Below are 22,030 nucleotides of genomic sequence, written 5' to 3'. Positions count from 1 at the left end.
ATTGCTTTAATCACAGCTGCTGTTTCTACTTGTTCTTGAGTTGATATATAAACGTTCCCAGGTAAGATGGCTGTACAGAGCCTTGAGCAGGAGTCGTCAATTATTTTTTGTCAAGATCCAAATTTCTTGGTCAAGGTCCAGACTCCAGAGAAAATAATTAAAAGGGGGAAAAAAGTTGTTGGGATTTGTTCAAAAGGATCTAGCAGTCTGGATTTGGCCTGTGGTCTGCCTCTTGACTACCCCTGGCCTTAAATGACTGCAAAGAGGTAGTTGCTATTTCAGCACACTATAGGGAGGGCAGGAAGTTAACCTTGCTCAGTAGCTGTTTTGGTACTGGCAAATGCTTCATTAAGGGCAGATATTCCTGCATGTATATACATTTTCCCCTTAGTTAGAAGCTGGAAGCGGCTGGCCACTCAGTAGTGAGTGCTGTTGGGGGTACAAAACCGTCAGTCAGTTTGAGCGCCAGTCAAATCCAGGAAATAGAGCTGCCAGGGGTAAGCCAGGCTCAACCTGGGGGTTGGATCTCAATACAATTTCCTGTAGTTTTACAGAAGGCAATGCAGATTGAGACTGGTAAAACACCCTAAAAGAGGAATTGCAGAGTGGAGGTATTACATCATTGAACCAAAGACACTGTGTGAGCCTAGTGCCTATAGTAACTATTGTGGGGGGTTGTTTGTTCTTTCTTGAAGTTGTATGTGCTCAGTAATGAGGATGCTGAAATAACTGATTATGTAGTACAGAGGTGAGCAAACTACAGCCCAGGGGACCCTCCTGCCTGGCCCCTGAGCTCCTGCCCTGGGAGGCTCACCCCTGGCCCCTCCCCTACTGTTCCCGCTCACCCCGCCGCCGGCGCAATACTCTGGGCGGCGGGGCTGCAAGCTCCTGGGGCAGCGCAGCTGCAGAGCCAGGGCCTGACCTGGTGCTCTGTGCTGCGGGATAGTGTGGCTGGCTCGAGCCGGGCAGCACAGCTGCCTGTCCTGCTGCTCTGGGTGGCGCAGGTGTAGCGCCACCAGCCACCGGTGCTCCCGGCAGCACGGTAAGGGGCTGGGGGCGGTCAGAGGGCAGGGGTAGTCAGGAAGGAGAGAGGAGGTTGGATGGGGTGACAGGGATCCAGGGGCTGTCAGGGGATAGGGAATGGGGGGGGCGGGGTCAGCTAGGGGGCAGGAGCTGGGCTATGCCTCCCCTAACCGGCCCTCCATACAATTTTGGAACCCAGATGCAGCCCTCAGGCCAAAAAGTTTGCCCGCCCCTGATGTATTACAACTAAATGTTTTGTTTAATCATCAGTATAATACCCAGGGTGAGCCTCTGTGATAGCAGATCTCCAAAAGTCCCAATCTCTATCCCTGTATTTATTTTGTAAGGTTTTATAGATACATGTACTTCTGGGTGTAAGCTCTTTAGATATTTTCCTTTAAAATAAAGAATATAACAGTGAGTGATATTAGGGTGCATTATAACTGCTGGTTGATCTTTGGAGTGTTTATTCACAAAAAGGAATTTGAAATTGTGTGCACATGCCGGTAGCTATCTTATGGTAAAGACTAGTACTGGATTTCTAAGAAGAGAGAGAAAAAGTGAAATCTATTGTTTCTACTGTGAGGGTTCCTAGAGAAAGTCCAGCTGTAGTCTCTTGCAAGGATAGGAATTCATGATCTGTGCAAACATTTTAAATTAAAGGAATTCTGTGCTACAGAATTGGCAAGTAAATTGACTTATCTCCCCTCTGCCTAGGTTACATGGGGAAGGAGATATTAAAAGGTGCTCAGTTATTGCCCTAAAAAAATCTTAGTTAGCAAAGATATGGGTGGGAGCAAAGCAACCGGCCACTGACTGCTCTAGTGGAGGCAGCAGCTGTGCACGGGGGCAAGCTAGCCACCTCTGCAAACTGCTGTGACAAGGGGACAGCCCATGTGCCACAGAACTGTGAGGATACTGGGCTGCAGAAAGTCAAAGTGTCTCATGTATACAAGGCCTCTGTATCAGACTACTTGCAGGGGGTGAGGCCAGTAGGATTTGGCATTAATATCTAAATGTAGCATGTAAATCCTTCCCCTTTTTATAGATAATTTAATCTATAAAAATCAGTGATTTTTAAGTAGACTAGTAACAAATTAAATGGTTCATCATCATGTATAGTTCCTATTTCTCACTTTAATTCGTGCTGAAAATTGCATATAGAGCAGGCTGGCTTTAGTTATAACACATTGGTGAGCTGTGAAATCTAAGCACCACTTACAGAAACTCAGTTGCTAATGCTTATTTTATGTTACATAATTAACAATTCAGTCGATAAAAGAAACTTGTCCTGGAAGAAATATACTAGCAATATCAAGGCAATGTGTATTTTAATTAAAAAAATTCACACTTTTATACAAATATCCACAGGTAATTTCTGATCCTGGAATGATTTAGCATTACTAGTTGTGTGTATGAGAGGATAGTATACTAGTGACATGACATGAGACGATATTTTCAATAGTCCTAAATTTAACACTGCCAAGACATTTATTATTTTGCTTTTTATAATAAGAGGGTGCCCCATACCTAACCCTATGTTTTGTTTTAATAAGGGCTGCAACAGTCTCAAAATTCTCACTTCTTAGCAACTGATGAGCTCAGTTTCTTGGGGTTTTGAGCCACTGGGCAAAGGAGCTGGGATTTTAAACACTGCTGTAGCTCTCATTAGGGAGACAGACTGGCAATATGCAGTAAACAGCTATGTACACACAAATGTTGCAGAACAGGGGTCACAATGTAATTTTGGAAGTATATGATGGGGGGAGGAGGAAAATTATACATGGGACCTGTTAACCTTGAAGCAAAAGAATGCAGCTTCTAAAATAACATTTTTAAAGAAACAAAGCTTCAAAAAGCCTGACACTGAAAGAAATGAATTGTAGTACAAAACAAAACCCACCCACACAATTGATGACCAGTCTTGCTTGCTTCAGTCACCCCAGCAGTCTGCATTAGAACAATGGACTTCTGGGGGAAGGTAAAGCCAGCAGCTTGTAAAGAAAATACTTTTACAAGTTTTTGCATAATTCTCATCCCTATGCAAAACAATTATGCACACAGATCATTAGTATTTTTAATATGGAATAAGAAATCTTAATTCTTATTTAAATAGTACCAACATTTTAGAATGTAGATTAAAAAACCCAATAAACTCTTTAAATAGCTCTTATGTTACAACAATTGGTTACTGAGCAGCACAACATTGTGTCACTATTCTTACAATTAACATTTAGATATATTTAGGACATCACTCAGTAGTTTCAAAAGGGATCAGTGCAGATCCATTGTTAAGGACAGATAGGAGCTTATGTTTTCTTTCAAGTGCTATATAACATTTTCAGTAGTAGACACACCTTTCTCTAAACATGAAATCCATACAGAGCTGGAAAATTGTTTCCAGAAGCACCTTTCTTTTTGTATTAAGTATAAAAATTAGATAGAAAAACCTATACATTTTGGATGTACAAAAGAAAATTTAAATATTCTCAATTAACACACACATTATGTTACAGGAACATAATTAGTCATAGAAATGAAGGGCTGCAAGGGGCCTCGAAGTCAAGCCCTGACCAAGTAAAACCTAGACCATGCCTGACTGGTGTTCTTAAAATCCCCCTCTGAGGGGATTCCATAGCCTCACTTGGAAGCTTATTCCAGAGCTTAACTACCCTTATAATTAGAAAGTGGTTTTGTTTTTTTTTCTTTCCTAATATCTAACCTCAATCTTCCTTGCTGTGATTAATCCCATTGTTCCTTGTCCTGCCTTCAGAAGACAAAGAACAATTAATCATTGTTCTCTTTACAACAGCGTTTAACATTTGAAGACCTATTATTAGGTTCCCCCTTCCCCCCTCAGTCTTCTTTTCTCAAAACTAAATACATGCCCAGGATTGTTTTTTATATATACCTGTTGCTCATAAGTCAGGTTTTCTAAACATTTTATCATTTTTGTTGCTCTCCTCTGGACTCTCACCAATTTGTCCACATCTTTCCTAAATCCTGCTGCATAAACAGAAATAAGAAAAAATGCCCCCACAAACTACTGGCATGAATGTTTATATTTCCAAGGATGTGTCAGTGATTGAAATTTACTTTTTAAAAAAAAGCACTGGCACTCTTTAAATGCAGTGAAAGCTTCACGTCTAACTGGACTTTCATATCCTATTTAAGAACATCCATACCAATTTTAAAGTTCACTTAAAGTCTTTGGCCTAATTAGTCAAAGACAAATGGTTGCTGATAAAAAAATAAATACAAGAATTACTAAAATATATACAAAAACATACAACTAATCTTCAAGCTTTTTTTTTTTTTTTTTTTTTTTTTAAACCTGTGTATATTTGGTGTGAGAAACATAGCAACATGACCTATTGCACATTTAATTTAAGACACTTTAGGTTAAGCCCTAACTACCATAGCTGCAGTCTCTTATAACTAGAATAGCACATTCACAGATTCCCCAAATTCTATTTGAATAAAGTGTGTCAAGGCTACAGTGTGTTTATAATAGATTGCATATTGTGATAGAAGTTTGGAAAATATATTTGGGACCAGCTCCTGCATTCCTTGCACATAGAAAAGGACCTTTTGTGACATCATTATAAACTAAATGTGCATATTTCATAGAATGCTCAGTTCAATGCACCAATTTTGTCTCTTGTCTCTGACTATCTGGAAGTTTAAATAATGCAGATAAATCAGTCAAGCAATCTTAAAAATTAGCTGTGCAAAACAAAAGCTTCAATATAAGTAAAAATATCTACAATCAAAAATATAGGTCCATATTGAATGTAGGTCTGAGTCCATCAGTATTCCATGAATGAAGAAATATTAAAATCTGAATTTGGAGTTGAGGGGGAAATTTTTCCCTATGAGTAACTTTCATTTTCATTCCATTTTGTAATCCATTGTTTTTTCTCAAGATTCTCTTTATGTTTCCCATCTTTGATCTGTCGCTCCTCCTTCCGAATTCTTACAGCATGGTATCGGGGGACACTGTCATCGTACCTGGAGCGCTGGAAGAATCCACACTGGGAAAGGGAACAGTTTAGGATTAAATTACAATCAAAGTACTGTAAGTATAAATGTCAAACTCTTTGCTTGCATTAGTACAAAAGAAATGGCTTCTCTCAAGAAAGAAGTGACAGGCATGGTAACTGAAAAGTTTAAAAAAAAAAATGCACATGTGAAACTGAGCCAAAGTCTATAAATTACAACTAGCAGCAGCAGGTGAAAGCAAACTGCACAATCCAACAATTCAAGAGTGTAAAACAAATTCCTTCCATTAATTTTGTACGGCTAATTTTAGATGCACAGTCCTGCAGCATTGTGCATTAATTCCGGTTGCCTTCTGTAGGATTACTCGTGTGGGTGTGGGTATGTCTATGCTATAGTGCTGCTGCTGCTGCGCCACCATCGCACTGCAGCGTAGTCACTTCCTGCATCGATAGAAGGGGGTTTTTCCCATTGTAGTTAATCCACCTCTCTCAGAGGCAGTAGGTAATTAGATGGAAGAATTTTTCCATTGTCCTAGCTGCAGCTACACTGGCAGTTAATTCACAAAGGGCAGTTTTTCACAGACTTGAGCAACATAGCTAATTTGTATCTGTAGACTAGGCCTTTGCGTTGCAAGATTAAAACCCCGGTTCAGGAAAGCATCCCTGTGATAAATATGGCAATTCCTTGAAAAATCCTTATCAAATTAAGTAAGTATCTTTGGAGGCAGTTGTATTAATTGCAAAGTTTGTGTGGGTCAGGAAGGAGATGTGATGTGAGGCCTGGGAGATCAAAGGACTATATGGAAAATGTGCCACACAAGAATGGACTTCTGGGACAAGAAGTGTGAAGTGAATTTTCTGGGGAATACCTAGGGGGAGAGGTTAATGCAAACTCCCCAACCTTTGGTTATACAAACTCTTAGCCTTTTAAATTTATGTGCAGAGGAATGGGATATTTTCTGCTGATTACCTGTTCCTGGAGATGAGATCCCAAGCCCAAAATGCATAAAGAAACAGCTGAACTGCCCAGCATGGGTTCTTCTGAATTTGTAAACCATGGAAAACCCAGTTGTGTGTTTTGAAGGACTGACACACATCAGAGCCTGACCTAGGAGTGACCTCTGGTAAGCTTTGTATTGTTTTTAATGTCTTCTCTGTAATGCTTTCACATTTATTAATGTGTTTGCTTAGGAAGAGCTGTGTGCTACCGAACTGCGGACAGTTCATAGCCTTTGGAGAGAAAGCAAAGTGCAGATGCTAGCCTGTCTAGGCAGTCTTGCTCAAAATATCAAAGTGTAGAGAGGGAACTGAGAAGCCTTGTTACCCGTGGTCAGGAGGGAAAGAGAAGAGCTGCCCACAAGAGATGATGGCTGGGAGTTCAGAACCTTTAAGTGAGTGACCTCAGGAATACAGGTGCAGTTAATCTGAAATGGTGATAATTCCTAGTTGAGAGAGCATTTAAATACATTCTTAAAGTTAATTGTGTGCTTGCAGTACCTTCCTGAATCTGGGTATAATCCAGTTCCCATTGAAGTCAATTGAAAAACTCCCACTAACTTCAGTAGGCATTAGATTAGGGTCTCAGCTTTTGAGCTCCTCATTTAGTGATTTAAGCTCCTAAGACTTAAACAAACAACTATATTCATAATGTGTTTGGTAACTACAAATATCTTTATCAAGTGAGTCTTGTTTATTTTAATCAAATATTGGCTTCACTGATTATAGGGTACAATTTATTTTGTTCATTCATCTGTAGACTCAAACTGAGGAGTCAAGGGATGCATTGCATTTGATTAGTTGGCCAGGGTATTCCAAGTCTCTAAGGGAAATCTATTTAAAGAGTGCAAGATTGCAGGGTCAGAGTGGGAGATGTTCTCCATTAAAAACTGAATGAAGAAAAGCTGTGATGAACAGTTCACCATTGAGGCCCTGGTCTTTCACAGTTATATATGCACACACTTAACAGTCCCACTGCGGTCAAGGTTAAGCACGTGAGAATGGCTTTGCAGGATCAAGGCCTTAGAAATGAAGAGATATGCAGACAAAGAGTAGAGAGAGTTTACTACAAAAGCTTTCTGAGCAGAATACTTAAATTCAGTGGTCTACTGCAAACTCGTAAGACATATTGCTCTTTAATTATATAGTACTGAAAAAATAGTCACTTTAAAGATGATAAATGGTAGGAGAAAAAGTTGAGACCAGTATTCCAAAGTCTGGGGCTGTTCAAAGGTTTGGTTCAAGCTCATCTCTATTATCTACCCTTTCACTGTGTGCACAGTGTTGACAGATTTTAGTTAGATCCCAAAGCAGCAGCAGCAGCATCACACACTCACACACACACTTATGATTTCCTATGCTGAGCAAAATTTATGAAAAGCATAAAACATCTGACAGTTTTCAGGAGAAAAAAAACGTGTTCAGATCACAGCAGAGTATATTTTAGAATGTCTTAAGAAGTAACCAAAAACCCATTAAACCTTTATCAGTTTCCACAACAATTAAAAATAATTATAAGGAAATGCCTTTTCATCATGAGCAGCACAAGGCTTTTAGCATGCATAAGAAGTTAATAAAGCAATTTATTTAACATCCAAATATCAGGAAACACTAACACAAAACCAGTAAATTTTATTTTACATCTTAAAACTTTACTCTCTGTAGTTACCATGTGTAAAGTTTGAAACTTTAAAATACTTATCGAGCATTTGTATACTAAGTTATTATTTCAGTGTGTAGAATTCCACTGTAGTGGTTAGGATTTTTTGTTGAAACACACAAACAAAAAGCATTCAAAGTAATATGTAAGAGCCTGTGTCTCTTCTCATGCACTGAAAAAGGTGATTATAAACAGAGTAAGCAAGCAGATATTGATATTTTGAAACCCAGCAGCAAGCTTCCCATTGTTAGCCACCACAACCATAGCATGTCCCATAGCTAGAAATTAAAAAATATTGATCAATTACCAATTACAGAAGTAGATCAATACTATGCATCAGAAGTAAGCCTCTCTTTATCAGATGGCTGAGTATGGATCTCAGCCTTGTGATATGTGGCATCATAATGATTTTTCTTACTTCTCTTGAAGAAACCACACTACAAGGAAGCAAGGTATTTAGTCAATTTTATGGATTGGTATGTTAAGGAAAAAAGTGACAACCTATTAAACCATTTTAAAGCCAATTCACAAGACAATCAAATGGAATGGACAGTAATTCTTACCATCCCTTTCACAAGAGTATCAACTGTGAACATAGGTGAGGGTGGAAAAAGGTATTTCAAAACACTTCCCAGGATATCATGTCCCTCTATGCAGAACCAAAAAAAAAAAAAACGACAACCCACCTCCTCCTCCTCTAGGAGAGAGAGAGAATTTGTTACACCACGTTGTAGTTTCTGACTAATCTGTCTGTGAGGTAGGCATATTATATTCTATTAGCTCAAGAAGCTTTGACTTTTCTCTAGTAGTTTTAATTCTCCTTTCAGTATAAGATACATAGATGATAGATCTCTTTTATAAACCACACACGTGTGTGCAATCATAATCCTTAGCAGTCAAAATGTAGCTCCTCAAGTGAGTTATTAAAAATTGAATCAGAAGCAATTTTTTTGGCAGTTATGTGCTGTTACTTTGCGACAGAGGCTGATGTACCTACTGGAAGAAAGCATAACAGGACAATCCAAAGGGAACTGAAGAGCACCTTAGAAACTCTGAACAAGAGCACCTTTTATGGTCAGCAAAGAACAGCAGCTGTTCAGAGAAGCTATTTTCAAGTGAAGTTCCTCAGGGTATCTTCTGAAAACATAGTAGAAGTGTCAGAGCACCAGATGGTACCAAGGACTGAAGGGATTTTCCTAATCCAGGAATTTGCTTCCTTAGCAACAAGGTCTAGCTAGGAATTTTGGAGTGTGGATGGGAATCAGGAATAAGAGGATTGTACTCTTCCACTTAAAATGATTCCTGCCCCACTACTGGTTTCCCCTGACAATGGTGGCTCTGTAAGGAATTCTTAGGTGATATGCAACTGGGACACTGAGCCTAAGAACCAAGCCACCAAGAATGAAAGAATAAGGTGAAGGCCAAATGCTTATGTTTCTGACTTTATAAACGAAGCTTTAATCTCGTATTAACTTAAAAGGGAGAAAGTAGGTTTTAAGATAATGCAGCATCTACAATCAACATTTTTCAGTAATGTCTGCATTATTAACTTCTCAGCACATTTTACATAAAGGAACAATGCATTCTGTCTGGGGTATTAATAGGCATCTATTATGTTTCATAATATTCTCAAGCCACAAGAATATATCCAAATAATGTTTTATCAGAACAAGACGCTTTACTGTTCCAAGTACTGTAGATAGTACTAATTTGTGATACATGCATTTTGACAGTTTCAATGAACAGGCCAATTTGAAGTGGTTTGAACTGTAAACCCCAACCAGATCTAATCCACATACCAATCAAGTTAAATAACTTTTTATATTGTAAAATAATGTTAACATATCGCCAAAATTTGCCCCCAATTTAGGATTTATAAAAGTTTGTGTACAATATCTAACAAACAGAAATGTTCCATAAACATTTGTTTTAAACAAACATTGCCATGCATTTTTTTTTTTCAGCCCAAATGTTGCAGAAACTGAAATTACTATTAATTTTTACTACAAAGCAAAAATACAACTTCACTGGTCATTTGCCATAAATAAATAAAAAACCTTGATTTTTAAATTAAATTTTCAGTAAGGTTTTTACTAATAGCATGAAATGAAACTTGTTTAATGATTAAGTAGACTGTGTCCCTATAGCAATATTTTGAAAATGCATTTTTGGAGTTGCTTAACTAGTTTTCTATCTTATTTCATATGTTGACCTGTACCTGGAAAGATAAGAGTGATTTGTAAAATAACTTACCTTCCATAGTAAAAACACCAACAGTGCGAGCATCAGTATTCCAGCAAGAATAGCCACCAAGATGATCCACCAAGGCACTCCTGTATGAAGTGCTACTGTCTTTGCAGGAAAGACAGTAAGTCGCACCTAAGGCAGGGAAAAAGTTTTGAGTAAGGGGGATGGAAAGTTTAACAAGTTCCTAATTGTAACCCAAAGTTCACTTCTACAGCAGTTCCTTGAGCTTTCTGAGCTATGGAGGCTAGTCACTAGTCTGAAGAGGACATCATGTCTCCTACAATTCTTATATGCCTACTTGAAGCATTTCTTACCACCCAGTTTTCAAGAGCAGCAGTTGACCGTGTCTGGCTCTTGGGGATTCCATGGGACATACTCAGGTGAAATGTAGCCCGGTGTGCCAGTGAATTCTTCCAAACTAATGGAAGCTCAGAAGCATATAGGACCTACAACCCAGAAGTACTGAACTCTTCCCTAGCTGAAAGCTCTATGCCAAAGACAGAATGAGAAAAGAGTCTATGGGGAAAGTACTGGATTAAACTAAACATTCACTAGAACCCTTCCTGAATTAAAATTTTTTTGTGGATGAGGTTGCGGGAAAGAGGGGCTAAAAAATAAACCTGCCCAACTCAAAGCAGGGCCTGTCATTTTATTAAGTGTTTGAATATCACACAACCAGGGCTGTCCCAAGCCATTTGGGTGCCCTACGCAGCCCCCCCGGGTCTGGGAGGCAGGAGCTTTGGGGGCCCCACAGGCCCAGAGTGGCATGGGGGATTAGCGAGGGGCCAGGAGCAGCCTGCTCCACTTCCCTTGCCCCTGCCCCAGCCCCAGCCGTGTTGCTCGGGGGAGGGGGCTCGCAGGAAAGGATCCCCCCCACTCACCAGCAGCAGTGGAGCAGCCCGGCCCCAGCCCACTCTACTCCGCCAGCTCCCAGCCACGGCGCTCCACTTCCTGCCACCAGTCCTTTCCCCAACCTGAGCAACATGGCCGGGGCCACATCTCTCCGCTTCCCACTGCTGCTGATGAGCGCAGGGGGCGATCCTTTCCCCGCACTCACCGGCGGCAGGAAGCGCAGCGCTGGGAGCTGGGGAAGTAGAGCGGGCTGGGGCCAGCCCTGCCTCTCCCTAGCACCAAGCTCACCAGGATAGTGGGCAAGAGGGACAGTCTCTCACAGGCATGCCCAGTCCCACCCCCTAAGGCGGTGATTTACATCTCCCTTGGCTGCTCCTGCCATACCCGCTTGGGACCACTGCCTGGGAGGGCACACGAATCAATTATACTGTGGGGAAAGAGTAAAATCTGCAGGGGACATTAGTCTGCGCTTGCACAGTGGTGCAGAATTCCCCCAGGAGTAATACATATTATATACACAGGAAACTTCACTACAACCCATCTTAAAGAAATTTTGAAAACTCACTTGAGCAGCTTCATTTGTGAGCTTAATGTTTTCAGCTGCAGCAGGAACACTGATTTTAGCCCTAACAAGGATATCTAGATAGTTCAGCGTAGAATATTCCTGTTTCAAAATATAATGAGGATACATTAGAAGAGAAAAGACAGGAGAGTGCAAAAATGTCTCAAGAATAGCAATAGAACATACCTCTAGGAAAGTACTATTCCACAATCTTGAACGCAGTACAACCAATGCCGTTCTGTCCAAGCCTTGCAAGGGACATTTTATATTCACACAGCGTACATTCACATTACAGTCCTGTAATTTATATATATAAATAAATATACACACACTTCAAAAGTCACATTTTACAGAAAAATATTTGAAAAATTACAAGATGGGTTAAAATAGTTGTAGCAAAGAAACAGGAGGATGTATGTCCAGTAGTTAAAGGTGTGGTCCCTTTAGAAGGCCCAATCCTTGGCTTGCTGAAATCAATGGCAAAACTGTTATTAATTTCAATGATAAGATAGGAATGGATACTGTCAACCAAATATCTGTCAAAATGTAGGAATCAGTCTGTGCACGATTTCTTTACTTTGTTCTTATTAGTTATCCCGCTCCCCTTTAAAGTCTATTTCTGAAATCTAAATGCTTACCTAGATACATTGCTAATTAAATCTAGAGAGATGTATTAAATTGTTCTTTTACAGCTGTCTGGAAATTATTCCAATATACTTGCCAGATTTAGAAGAGAAAAATATTTAAAAAGTTATAAAAGTCAAACAGAATATCTATACCGGGGATTGGCAACCTTTGGCACGCGGCTCGCCAGGGGGTAAGCACCCTGGCGGGCCGGGCCGGTTTGTTTACCTGCCGTGTCCACAGGTTCGTCCGATTGCGGCTCCCACTGGCCGCAGTTCGCCGGTCCAGGCCAATGGGGGCTGTGGGAAGCGGCGACCAGCACATCCCTCGGCCCGTGTCGCTTCCCACAGCCCCCACTGGCCTGGGACGCCAAACTGTGGCCAATGGGAGCCGTGATTGGACGAACCTGCGGATGTGGCAGGTAAACAAACCAGCAACAAAGGTTGCCGAACCCTGATCTATACAACAAAGTACCTTCCTTCACTCTGCTAAACCTAAAAGGGTTCCGTAGGAGTAAAGGGAAGGTAAAGAGATGGAAGAGAAATTGTTGTTTTGATATGGAAATGCTTACCAGGGTCTTATATTTTCTTTCTGAAAATAAAGACATTTTTTTGCCATTATTAGTCTGCTTCTCTTCAACTTCACGTTTCCTTCTTGACCTATGGGACTCCTTTAAAACAAAGAATTATATATTGATAAACGATATGAAATTGATTATTAAGCAAAATAGAAATGTGCAAAAGACTCTTTGAATATTGGGCATTTAAATATTTAGTTTCTTGGAGGTGTTAAAAAGCAATTCAAGTACTAAAGGCTAGAGATATTGGCCAAAAGTCAGGCATGTTTAGTGTCAATTGCAGTTCTCATAATATAATCCCGTTTTCAAGGATTTATATACTGTAAACATAGCTCAGGTAAAAAGTTTTCCTTTTTAGACTTGAACAGAGCTTCAGTTTCAAGATGCAGGCCTAGGAATAAATACAGACAAATCTGAAGCTATTTCGCCCCAATGCAAAACGTTCATTCCTCCAAAAATAACAGGAGTACTTGTGGCACCTTAGAGACTAACAAATTTATTAGAGCAAGTACTCCTGTTATTTTTGCGGATACAGACTAACACGGCTGCTACTCTGAAACCTGTTCATTCCTCCATTAATTGGTGGCATCACAAGGGTATTTCCTAAACCTGACCCTCCAAGTAAAAATATGGAGATGAAAGAAGAACACAGTGACAGTAGGGCTAGTGCGGGTGTCACACAAGGCAAATGTAGGTGTCTGCCACATGACCACCAGGATTCCATATCTGAGCGCTGCTGCCACAGATAGTATGTCTATGCATTCCTGCTAGCACTGAATGCTATCACAGCAATTACTAAGATTTAAGCAGTAACTTAAAAAAACAAAAACAAAAATGAAGGGCAGTGAGGCAAAGTGTTTCACTTGCACTCGGCTTCAAAGCCATTTCATTTTTTAACACACCAACAAATGAGTGTGCTATTCCTACTACACTCTTAAGGGAAAAAAACGATTCTAAAGTTGGTCCAATGAAAGATATTACCTCACCCACTTTGTCTCTCTAATATCCTGAACAACACTGCATATATTCCAAAGTAGGCAGATATGCTCCTGTTAAATTTGTTCACTGGGTATGTACAATAAAAGTGTTTCACACTCCACTGGTTCACCAATATAGCAAGGCCTGGCAAAGTGGGTTATAAGAGATGCATGTACACACTCCCAGAGTTACTAATTAGGTTTCAATGGGAAACTTGCAAGTTTTTACAAAACACGTAGAGAGTTCACGTTGTTTAGTAGAAGCATGTGAATTTAATATTTGTTTGGCAAGTCAGGTCATGCTTTTAAAAAGGAAAGACATGCACAATCTGTCCCTTAGACAAATCCTGCTCTCGGTTATACCCATTACACATGTAATCAGTTTGAAATGGAGTGGGATTGCAAGGATATCAATGAGGACAGAATTTGGCACACACACTTTAGAAGTACATTACATGTACAAAACAAAGCATGCATTATGCATCCCATTCTACTCGGACAGTGAAGAGATTATTTATATACCTAGCTTTAAAAGTTCTTTTATAGTTGTGGTTTATATCCACTTTAAAAAAAAAAAAAAAAAAAAAAGTTGGACTTAATCCTGCAATTTCCTCCACGTGGAACTATCACAGAATTCAATGCAAGCAATGTGTGCAAAGGGCTCACAGGATCTGGTTGGATGTTTATTATTGTCTACCATTTGTTCTTGGGTAAATAATGCCAAATTTCAGTAAGTTAGCGTAAAAGCAGACACTTAGTTTGTCCTTCTTCACCCATTCTGTTGAAAGCTCTTTTAAAGCAAGCATTGGGTTAAGTGAAATCTATCTATTAATAAATGATAGAAGAAAAAAAAACATTTTCTAGTTAAAGAAATCCCATAAGCGTGTGTGATTCTTTTTGTCTGAAAACTACTATAACAGACAGAATAAAAGGGGAGGGGGGAATTTTTTTTCCATTTTGGACATTTATAAAACTAAGAATGTGAGTAGTTCCATTGGTATCAAACCATCCATTCCCCACTTCTTGCCCATTTTCTCCTCTGTACACTTTGAAGTTAAAAGAAGCCCAGACCCTTCTCTACTGCTGCTGAACACTGCATCTGAGCTGAGAGGGTATGTGGCTGTTGCTCTTCAAAGGACTGATCCTGGCTCTCCTCACTGGCTTCTCCTACAGCCTGGCCACAATACTTGGAGTTTAAGGAGCAGATGGGCAGTTCTTCAGTTGAAGCTTGCTATTGGAGAGGGTGAAAAGATGATGGAGAGTAGAGAAGGGCAGGCTGAGAACAGAGTCTAGCAGTTTCAAAAACTTCCCTTCCTTCAGGATCCCAGCTCTTTCAGGCAGCACTTTGTGGCCCTCTTAGAAAATCTAACTTAGGTACCAACCCTAAGTCTCCTCTGAAGGCAAAACGAATTTTGCCAGAGGGGCTGCAGCAGAAGGTGAGACAGAGATTAAACTGGCTGCTGGCAAAAGGTCAATTGAGCTCATGAGGAACAGGAAAAAGAAGAGGTTCAAGCAATCTAAGCCAGCTTTAAAAAAGTATAAATAGTTGCCCCGTTTTTCCTTATCTCTTCACCATGAACTGTTTTTCCATCATGGAAGGGGACTCTGCTTTATTAAAATACAAGTTAGGTTTTAAAATGGCTTTGCTTTTAAATGTAAAATGAAGGAGCCATAGTCTAATAGCTATGGCAGGATGTAAATTAGCATAGGATATTGATGCACTTCTCGAGTCACTGAAGATACAAAGCATTCCAAGGCAGGCACCAGTATCCTACTAACACATTCCCTGTTGTGCTTTAATGTTACATGAACTTGCTTATAAACAGGTGAAAGTACATTAACATACCTTAAGTCGCAAAAAGTTTATTTCATTTTTAGGTTCACAAGGGATTTTCGCCAATTCTTTGGAGTCTACTTTCATCAAATAAAGCAGCCATTTGCCATTGTTGATTTCTTTTGGCCACTGGATGTCCAAGGAAGCTGTGCCAAATGTTTTAAGTGGTCTACCCAAGTTAGTTATCTGTTAGGAATATAAAATCCACACATTCTCTTATAAACTGGAATTTACAGTTACAGATCTGCACTGACACTTGTTGAAGAAGAGTTTTTCTGGCATTAAGAAAAATCACAGGAAAACACAAATTCCGAAGATACCATACATTTGGGATTTGCCAAACAACTTTTGATTGGAAATAAAAGGTAGCTAACCTTCCTAATTATAGAAATTATCACAGCATGATGTTCTGGATGATCTAGCATACAATTCTGTATAACAAAATCAGGAGAAACTAGATTTTATTTAAAAGTTCTATTGATAAAAATAAAACTAGAGTAGTTGCAAGACTTAGTCTATGAGATCTGAACAGAATACAAAGGTGATAAAGTAAGCAAAAGCATATATAAAGACTGGGGCTGGCCTGGCTGATAGCAGCCATATTTAGTGTTAAAATGTTTTCCAGTGCAGGAACAATTGGAATGTCTGCTCCCTGGGCCAGTACTGTCTGAAAACATAAGTGGGATCTTTCTCCTGTAGGACCACAACAGGAGCCAGAACGTTCTAGCAGTAGCAAAAATGTGCTCAGTTATAGACAAGCAGGAGGATTAAACTATAAGGGAACATCTTATAGTGCCACAGAATTACACTTCTGTCCGTCTTGCTCCAGCAGTATGGTAGTTGTTTTTTGTTGTTGTTTTTTTTAGTCAGAGAGCAATGCTGCAATATCTAGAGCTTTGTCATCACTGAGCCACAGAAACTACAACAAGTATTCTAATTACTGCATCAGCTATAATTAAAGAGAACTGCAGAAGGAAGTCTTCAGGAGCCCAAGGCAGGGACACGAATGATAAAGAAAATGGATCTAGGTGCTTCTGAACTTGAGACATGCTCCTTTCCCTTCCCCTGAAACCCTTCTCTCCAACCCTCGAACAGAGACCATGAATGCACAAATTAACAACCTCATCATGTGTCCACTGGGGGTATGAGGAGAGCAGACCAGGATTCCAGCTTCAAAAACACACCACAGCCAGTCAGGATGTGTTTTGGAAGGTGGGGAACAAGGGGGTGGTTCTGGTGCAAGAGCAGCCAGTCTTGAGAAAAAGGAATGGGCTACACTGAGCAAGTGTGGAGCACGAATGTGTGGATGGAGGGAAATACATGGAGCAAAAATGTTCATTGCCAACACTGGAGCATTCAGGAACCTGCAGACCATTTGAGATGCGTGGATATGAGATCTTGTCTTAGTAATTAAAAGGCAGAAGGCCAAGAGAGTGAGCTCATGGCCATATTTTCAAAAAGGGCCACAACACAGCTGGTTTGTGGATGCTCGGCTTTATATGCACAAATATCTGCACACACTTTCTGAGCACTAACACTGGGCATACCATTGATGGGTTTTGTGTATGTAAGTTTTGTTACCTGTAGGCATGGATATTTATGCTGGAAAATTGTAGGTGCAAGGGACTGCACACAAACAAATGGAAGATGCTTTTTGGAAGTGTGAACCTGAACTTTCAAGGCTGGAGGAAGCCCCGGTCTTGATGGATCAGTCAGGTTGTGTGTTGTGGAAGTGAAGAGGGAGGTGGTTCATGGTGGTGATTCAGGTGCTAGGGCAGCCATCTTCGAATCAGCCAGATTTTAAAATACTATATTAACACAAGTGTCAGAAAAAAAAATCAATCATGATTTCTTAATAATCTAGATCAACTCACTCTGAATTCATATTCTATTACATTTCCAACATCATCTTCAGATTCCATAGCACTCTCACCGATTACATTACCTCCAAAGTACACCTGGGAAGGCTTAGCAACTCTGTTCAATTAAAAAAAAAAAAAAAAGAGAGAGATCATATTTTAGTACGGGTTGCAGCAAAGGGTTCGTTCTCACATTGATTTGTTATGCTAACTATAAACACTTACCCAGTGAGTGACAAAAGCAATTCAATAACCACTTTAGCAGTAGCAGTAATTGGAGCCAAATTAACTTGATTGCTTGTTCTATAATGAAAAGGAAATGGCAGTGTTTATTTTAAATTTTAACAGTTTTCACATTACAGTAAAATTGCCTTTACAAAACAAATTGAAGCCATTCCTTAATGTTTACAAGTATATGGGAAAACACCAAGAGAAAAGGTAAAAACAAAAAACCTTACGTTTCCAACTTCAGATTAACATCCAAATCAGTTGTGTCAACGTTAACTTTAGTTGTACTTAAAATCAGATAAAAGGTTACCTAAACAAGAAAAAAAATCCACACAGTATGATGTTAGGTGAATATATTTTTGTAAGCAAAAACTTTGTTTTATGAAAAAAAATATATCATAGAATTCTGAAACGTTGAAAACAGGGATAGGCCCCAAATCAAACCCCAAAGACATAAACACTCTTAAACTTAGGGAAACTTCAGGACTAGGTCCAGAATCTAACTTTATATATTAGGCCCATCTTTAATTAAAAAAAGAAAAAACAAGCCACTCACATTGGAATTTCTCTTGAAAGGATTTCCAAGTTCACACACTGCTTCAGAACCATTTTGATTGGCACCACAAGTTAATTGTTTTTCCTGAATTAAAGATGTGCAGAAGTCAAAACACAGTAAGTATTTAAATATATGTAATATACCTTTGTCCTGGTTTTCTGGAATACTTACAGGATAAGCCCTCAGCTCTCTGAAAGAAGAGTAGGTCAAGCTATCTGGAAAAGTTGCAACTAGTTTAGCTTCATGGGCATCTTCACCATCTTTTTGGAGATTTTTTGCATCTGATGGATTATTTGTCACAGTTATTTCTAGCGCAATATCCTTCTGATCTTTGAGGACAAGCACCGGAACATTGTTCTCACTATGGAAACAAAATATAACAAGTCTCACACATTAAGGGGGGGAAAAAAAAACACGTCCCTTCCAAACATCCATCCAAACGCATTAATTTTTGCTAATGTATAAATTAAGTCTTACATTGGTAAATAAGCAAATCTGCCTTCATTTCCTTCTCTGGTACAGAATCTGTATTGAAGTTTTAGGTTGCTATTACATATGTTGTCCTCTCCACATCCTTCTTTTAAGAACTGCACCTATATAAAAGCCAAAAGTAGTTTATTTTAGGACATACGACAATACTAAAATCTATGTTCAAAAAACAAAACACAGTTGCTGACATATGCTACAGTTAGTTCAGATCCACAGACACTTCATACACCCTTCATTGCGCAGACATGGCCTTAGTCTGACTTCACCTTTTCAGCTGTAAGGAGATGGGGACACTATTGCTTTGCTGGAAATTTATCTTGTTGCTGCTAAGTGACAGCATCATGTCATGTGGAAATACAAAATCTGGGTCAGTTTGGGGCCCACTATTTCAAAGTGATATGTGCCTCTCCTGCTCATTACTTTAATGGGAGTTGAGCAAACACAGGTATGTCTCCTCAAGCTGGGGACTACAGCCCTGGCTTGAAGTGTAGACAAACCCCAAGTTCCAGGGACAATCGTTCCAGGGTACCCTGACGCTGCAAACATTAATTGCATAGTGCTCGTGTGACGTGGGAGACGCATTCACAAGGATGACACAACTCAATTAATTTTCACTTGTGACCAAAGCTAAATTTCAACCTGAGCCTTGTGGGGTGCAAAGTTAGTGTGTTAACCAGCTGTGCCATCTTCACTTCTGTTTTAGGAGGATGCAGGAGCACATTTTAAATTTCTGCTACCACAAGTGATGAGAGCCCATATAATCCCACAGCTGAGGTTATAAATTAATTGTATGTCATGTGCCTACTCACTTACTTCTCTTTGGTCATAGCTTAGTTCTTTACAGCCTTTAATTCAGTGACTTCTGATACAAGTGCATATGCCGTGCATGTGCCATGCATGCACACACACACACACACACGCATGCATATTCCTGAATTGGAGTTGAATATTAAAGACTATACTGGAACTAATTACCTATGCAAATAACCCAACCTGTCCACTCTTCTGTCATACAAACTTTGTGTTTTGTTGGCTTAACAATCCACTTTGCATCATCTTCCAAAGATCTATTCAAGAAGAGACTTACTTCTGAGTTCACTGTTTCTGGTTCATTTGAATTTAGAATTGGAACAAGATCTGGAAGTGATCTTCCTTGTCTTCTCTTTGATGGTAAATTGGATTCTGAGCCGCTGATTTTAACGCCAACCGATACAGGAATGGGACGTAGTTTATCTTTGATATTTTCCTATTAAACATTTGAAATAGCTTATTTAATACACAGTGTAAAAAATCCCACTAGATTTGGTAACTAAGCAATATACTGTTTTGTTTAGAGTGCAAGCAAGATTCTTTCACTATGTTTCTCAAGGGAAAAAATTGAATGTATTCATTGACTTAAAGACATGTTCATTAACAACAGACATGCTGGTAAGGGCCATCTGAACCCCAGGCCCATTGGTTCACGAATGATCTCTCTCACAGGTAATGATCACTAGGAATAACATCTGGGAACACAGAGGTAAGCATCATATCTTTAATAACCATCCACTAGAAGAGGAAACAGTGGACATACTTCCCGCCCCCCCCAATAGAGCAGTGGTTTTTAACCTTTTCATTTGCAGACCCCTAAAATATTTCAAATGGAGGTGCAGACCCCTTTGGAAATCTTAGACATAGTATGCAGACTCCCAGGAATCCATGGACCGCAGGTTGAAAACCACTGTTCTATTGTAATGGCAACCTTTCACGGCCCCCTGAGACATAGTCTGCAGTTCACCAGGAGTCCGCAGACCACAGGTTGAAAACCACAGCTGTAAAGGATTCATTCAATTGTGGAAAGAAAAGTGAAGCAAAAATTGGCTTGCAACAGTGACACTTCCAAGGCTGTTGCTTGGTCGCAGACTAGGCATGGAGTGCAAAGATCATTTTCCTGCCCCTCACGCTCGGCCCCATGGTAGAGTCCTCCAGGAAAATAAATTTATAACGGACAACGTCCTCCATAACAATCCTTTTTCCGTCCACTAAGAACCGCATTAAATGCCCAAGGCTATTTAGTTTTGGGGGGAATTCTGTGCCACTGCATATGTAAAGAATTCATGGTCTCCGCAGATTTTTTTTTTTTTCCTTCGCAGAATATAGATTCTGCTGGAGATGCAATACAATTACGCCTTTCACCCACCAGGGGTGGCTGTGGCACCAGAAGAGACAGCAGCCAGCCATTGGCTGAAAGGTTGATTCCTCACGGGGGGGCCAGGTGAGGAGACACGGGAGGGACAGAGGGGGGCACATGGGGCTGCTGGGGGATCACAGAGTGGGGTTCAGAAGGGCTAGTGGGAGGGACAGACTGGGGAGCTGACTCAGGAGCCAGTGGAGTGACAGCATTGAGCCAGGGGCTGAATGGGAAGGGAGCTGCAGGGCCACATGGAGACAGGGAGAGGAGGGGCAGCAGGGGATGGGGGCAGATGTGATTGACTGAATGGGAGAGGCTAGAGGTCAGTCAGGGTCTGCATGAGGGAGGCTCCCTAACTCCGTAACAATCCCTTCTCCCCAAATAAACTTGTTCCATACTTCTCCCACCCACACACAACAACCCTCCAGGTTCACTCCCAGATTCCTTCTCTTTCCCGCAGCTCCTCTGTTACCCCTGACTCCCCCAAGCCTTTGCTCGGCTTCTGAGGGGTGCAGGAAATATGTTTCTGTATTCTACTTTAAATGAATTATTACTCAAAGTTATGTATTAATGTACTTAGTAAGGAGTCTATTTGTCAAAAAGAGTTTCCTGAATCTTTTTTTTTTTTTTTTTTTGGTCTGTATTGTTACAGACATACTATCTGACAAGTATTCTGAAATACATTACCAAAATAATTGAAACTGGCATGATTCTATTGTGTTATTTTGACAAAATATGCAGAATTTTAAAATATTGTGCACAGAATTTTTATTTTTTTGGTGCAGAATTCCCCTAGGAGTAGCCATTGTTCTTGTGTACAGGTCTTCCATGAGGGTCCTCAGTTTTGTAATTTACTCCCTCTCCTTTGTTCTGAAAGCCTCAGTCTGTTGATCTTCAGGGCACACTACAAGGCTCATATGTTTTAATTCAGGCTTTTGGGGAGGTAGGAGATAGCATTCGTGAGAGAGTCAGGGTCAGTTTGAGCTTGATTTTGTTTTTTCTGATTGTTTCCCCCCCCCCCCCCCCCACACACACACACACACACTTGAAGAAAGAAAGTGGTGCTGGCTTTATCTTGTATGTCATACTTTAAAGTTATGTCAAAAGGTACCTGGTGCCCAGGATAGAAGTTTTTCTATTGGGTATAAATCAAAAATATAATACTCTCCCATCACTTTACCTGCATCACAAGAGAGGTTGTCACACATTCTTTTCTATTCTGTCCTCCTAGAATTATACTTCCAATGAACTGATCAGACAGATGCTCAGAAAACTGAACTCGAGATGGCAGGCCTAACCGCCTCCTGTCATTTTCTGCTTCAAAAGTATAGTTAAGTTCTAGATCAAAAATAAAAGGAAAATACAGAACTACAAT

The 22,030-nt window shown here is 40.1% G+C and overlaps 1 protein-coding gene across 3 annotated transcripts in view; it reads right to left on the bottom strand.

Moving 5' to 3' along the window:
- Positions 1-4,458: 4,458 nt before the first annotated feature.
- The window catches only part of ITGA6 (integrin subunit alpha 6), a 33,089-nt gene continuing 15,517 nt past the window's right edge, over positions 4,459-22,030 (bottom strand). For 2 of the 3 annotated variants that reach the window (XM_065412868.1, XM_065412869.1), the window contains 14 exons: positions 21,836-21,993; positions 19,573-19,731; positions 18,474-18,589; positions 18,168-18,357; positions 17,997-18,080; positions 17,671-17,750; positions 17,438-17,515; positions 17,228-17,330; positions 15,366-15,539; positions 12,537-12,635; positions 11,528-11,638; positions 11,345-11,443; positions 9,934-10,059; positions 4,459-5,057 (listed from right to left, as the gene is read on the bottom strand). In XM_065412868.1, coding sequence (XP_065268940.1) covers positions 4,896-5,057; positions 9,934-10,059; positions 11,345-11,443; positions 11,528-11,638; positions 12,537-12,635; positions 15,366-15,539; positions 17,228-17,330; positions 17,438-17,515; positions 17,671-17,750; positions 17,997-18,080; positions 18,168-18,357; positions 18,474-18,589; positions 19,573-19,731; positions 21,836-21,993 — 1,739 coding nt within the window. In that variant the 3' untranslated portion in view covers positions 4,459-4,895. Of the gene's footprint in view, positions 5,058-9,933; positions 10,060-11,344; positions 11,444-11,527; positions 11,639-12,536; positions 12,640-15,365; positions 15,540-17,227; positions 17,331-17,437; positions 17,516-17,670; positions 17,751-17,996; positions 18,081-18,167; positions 18,358-18,473; positions 18,590-19,572; positions 19,732-21,835; positions 21,994-22,030 lie in introns of all 3 variants that reach the window. The other variant, XM_065412870.1, reaches the window with a different exon arrangement.

Source organism: Emys orbicularis, chromosome 11 (assembly GCF_028017835.1).
Source record: "Emys orbicularis isolate rEmyOrb1 chromosome 11, rEmyOrb1.hap1, whole genome shotgun sequence".
Taxonomy (NCBI): Eukaryota; Metazoa; Chordata; order Testudines; family Emydidae; genus Emys; species Emys orbicularis.
This window is presented reverse-complemented; position numbering and strand designations above follow the sequence as displayed.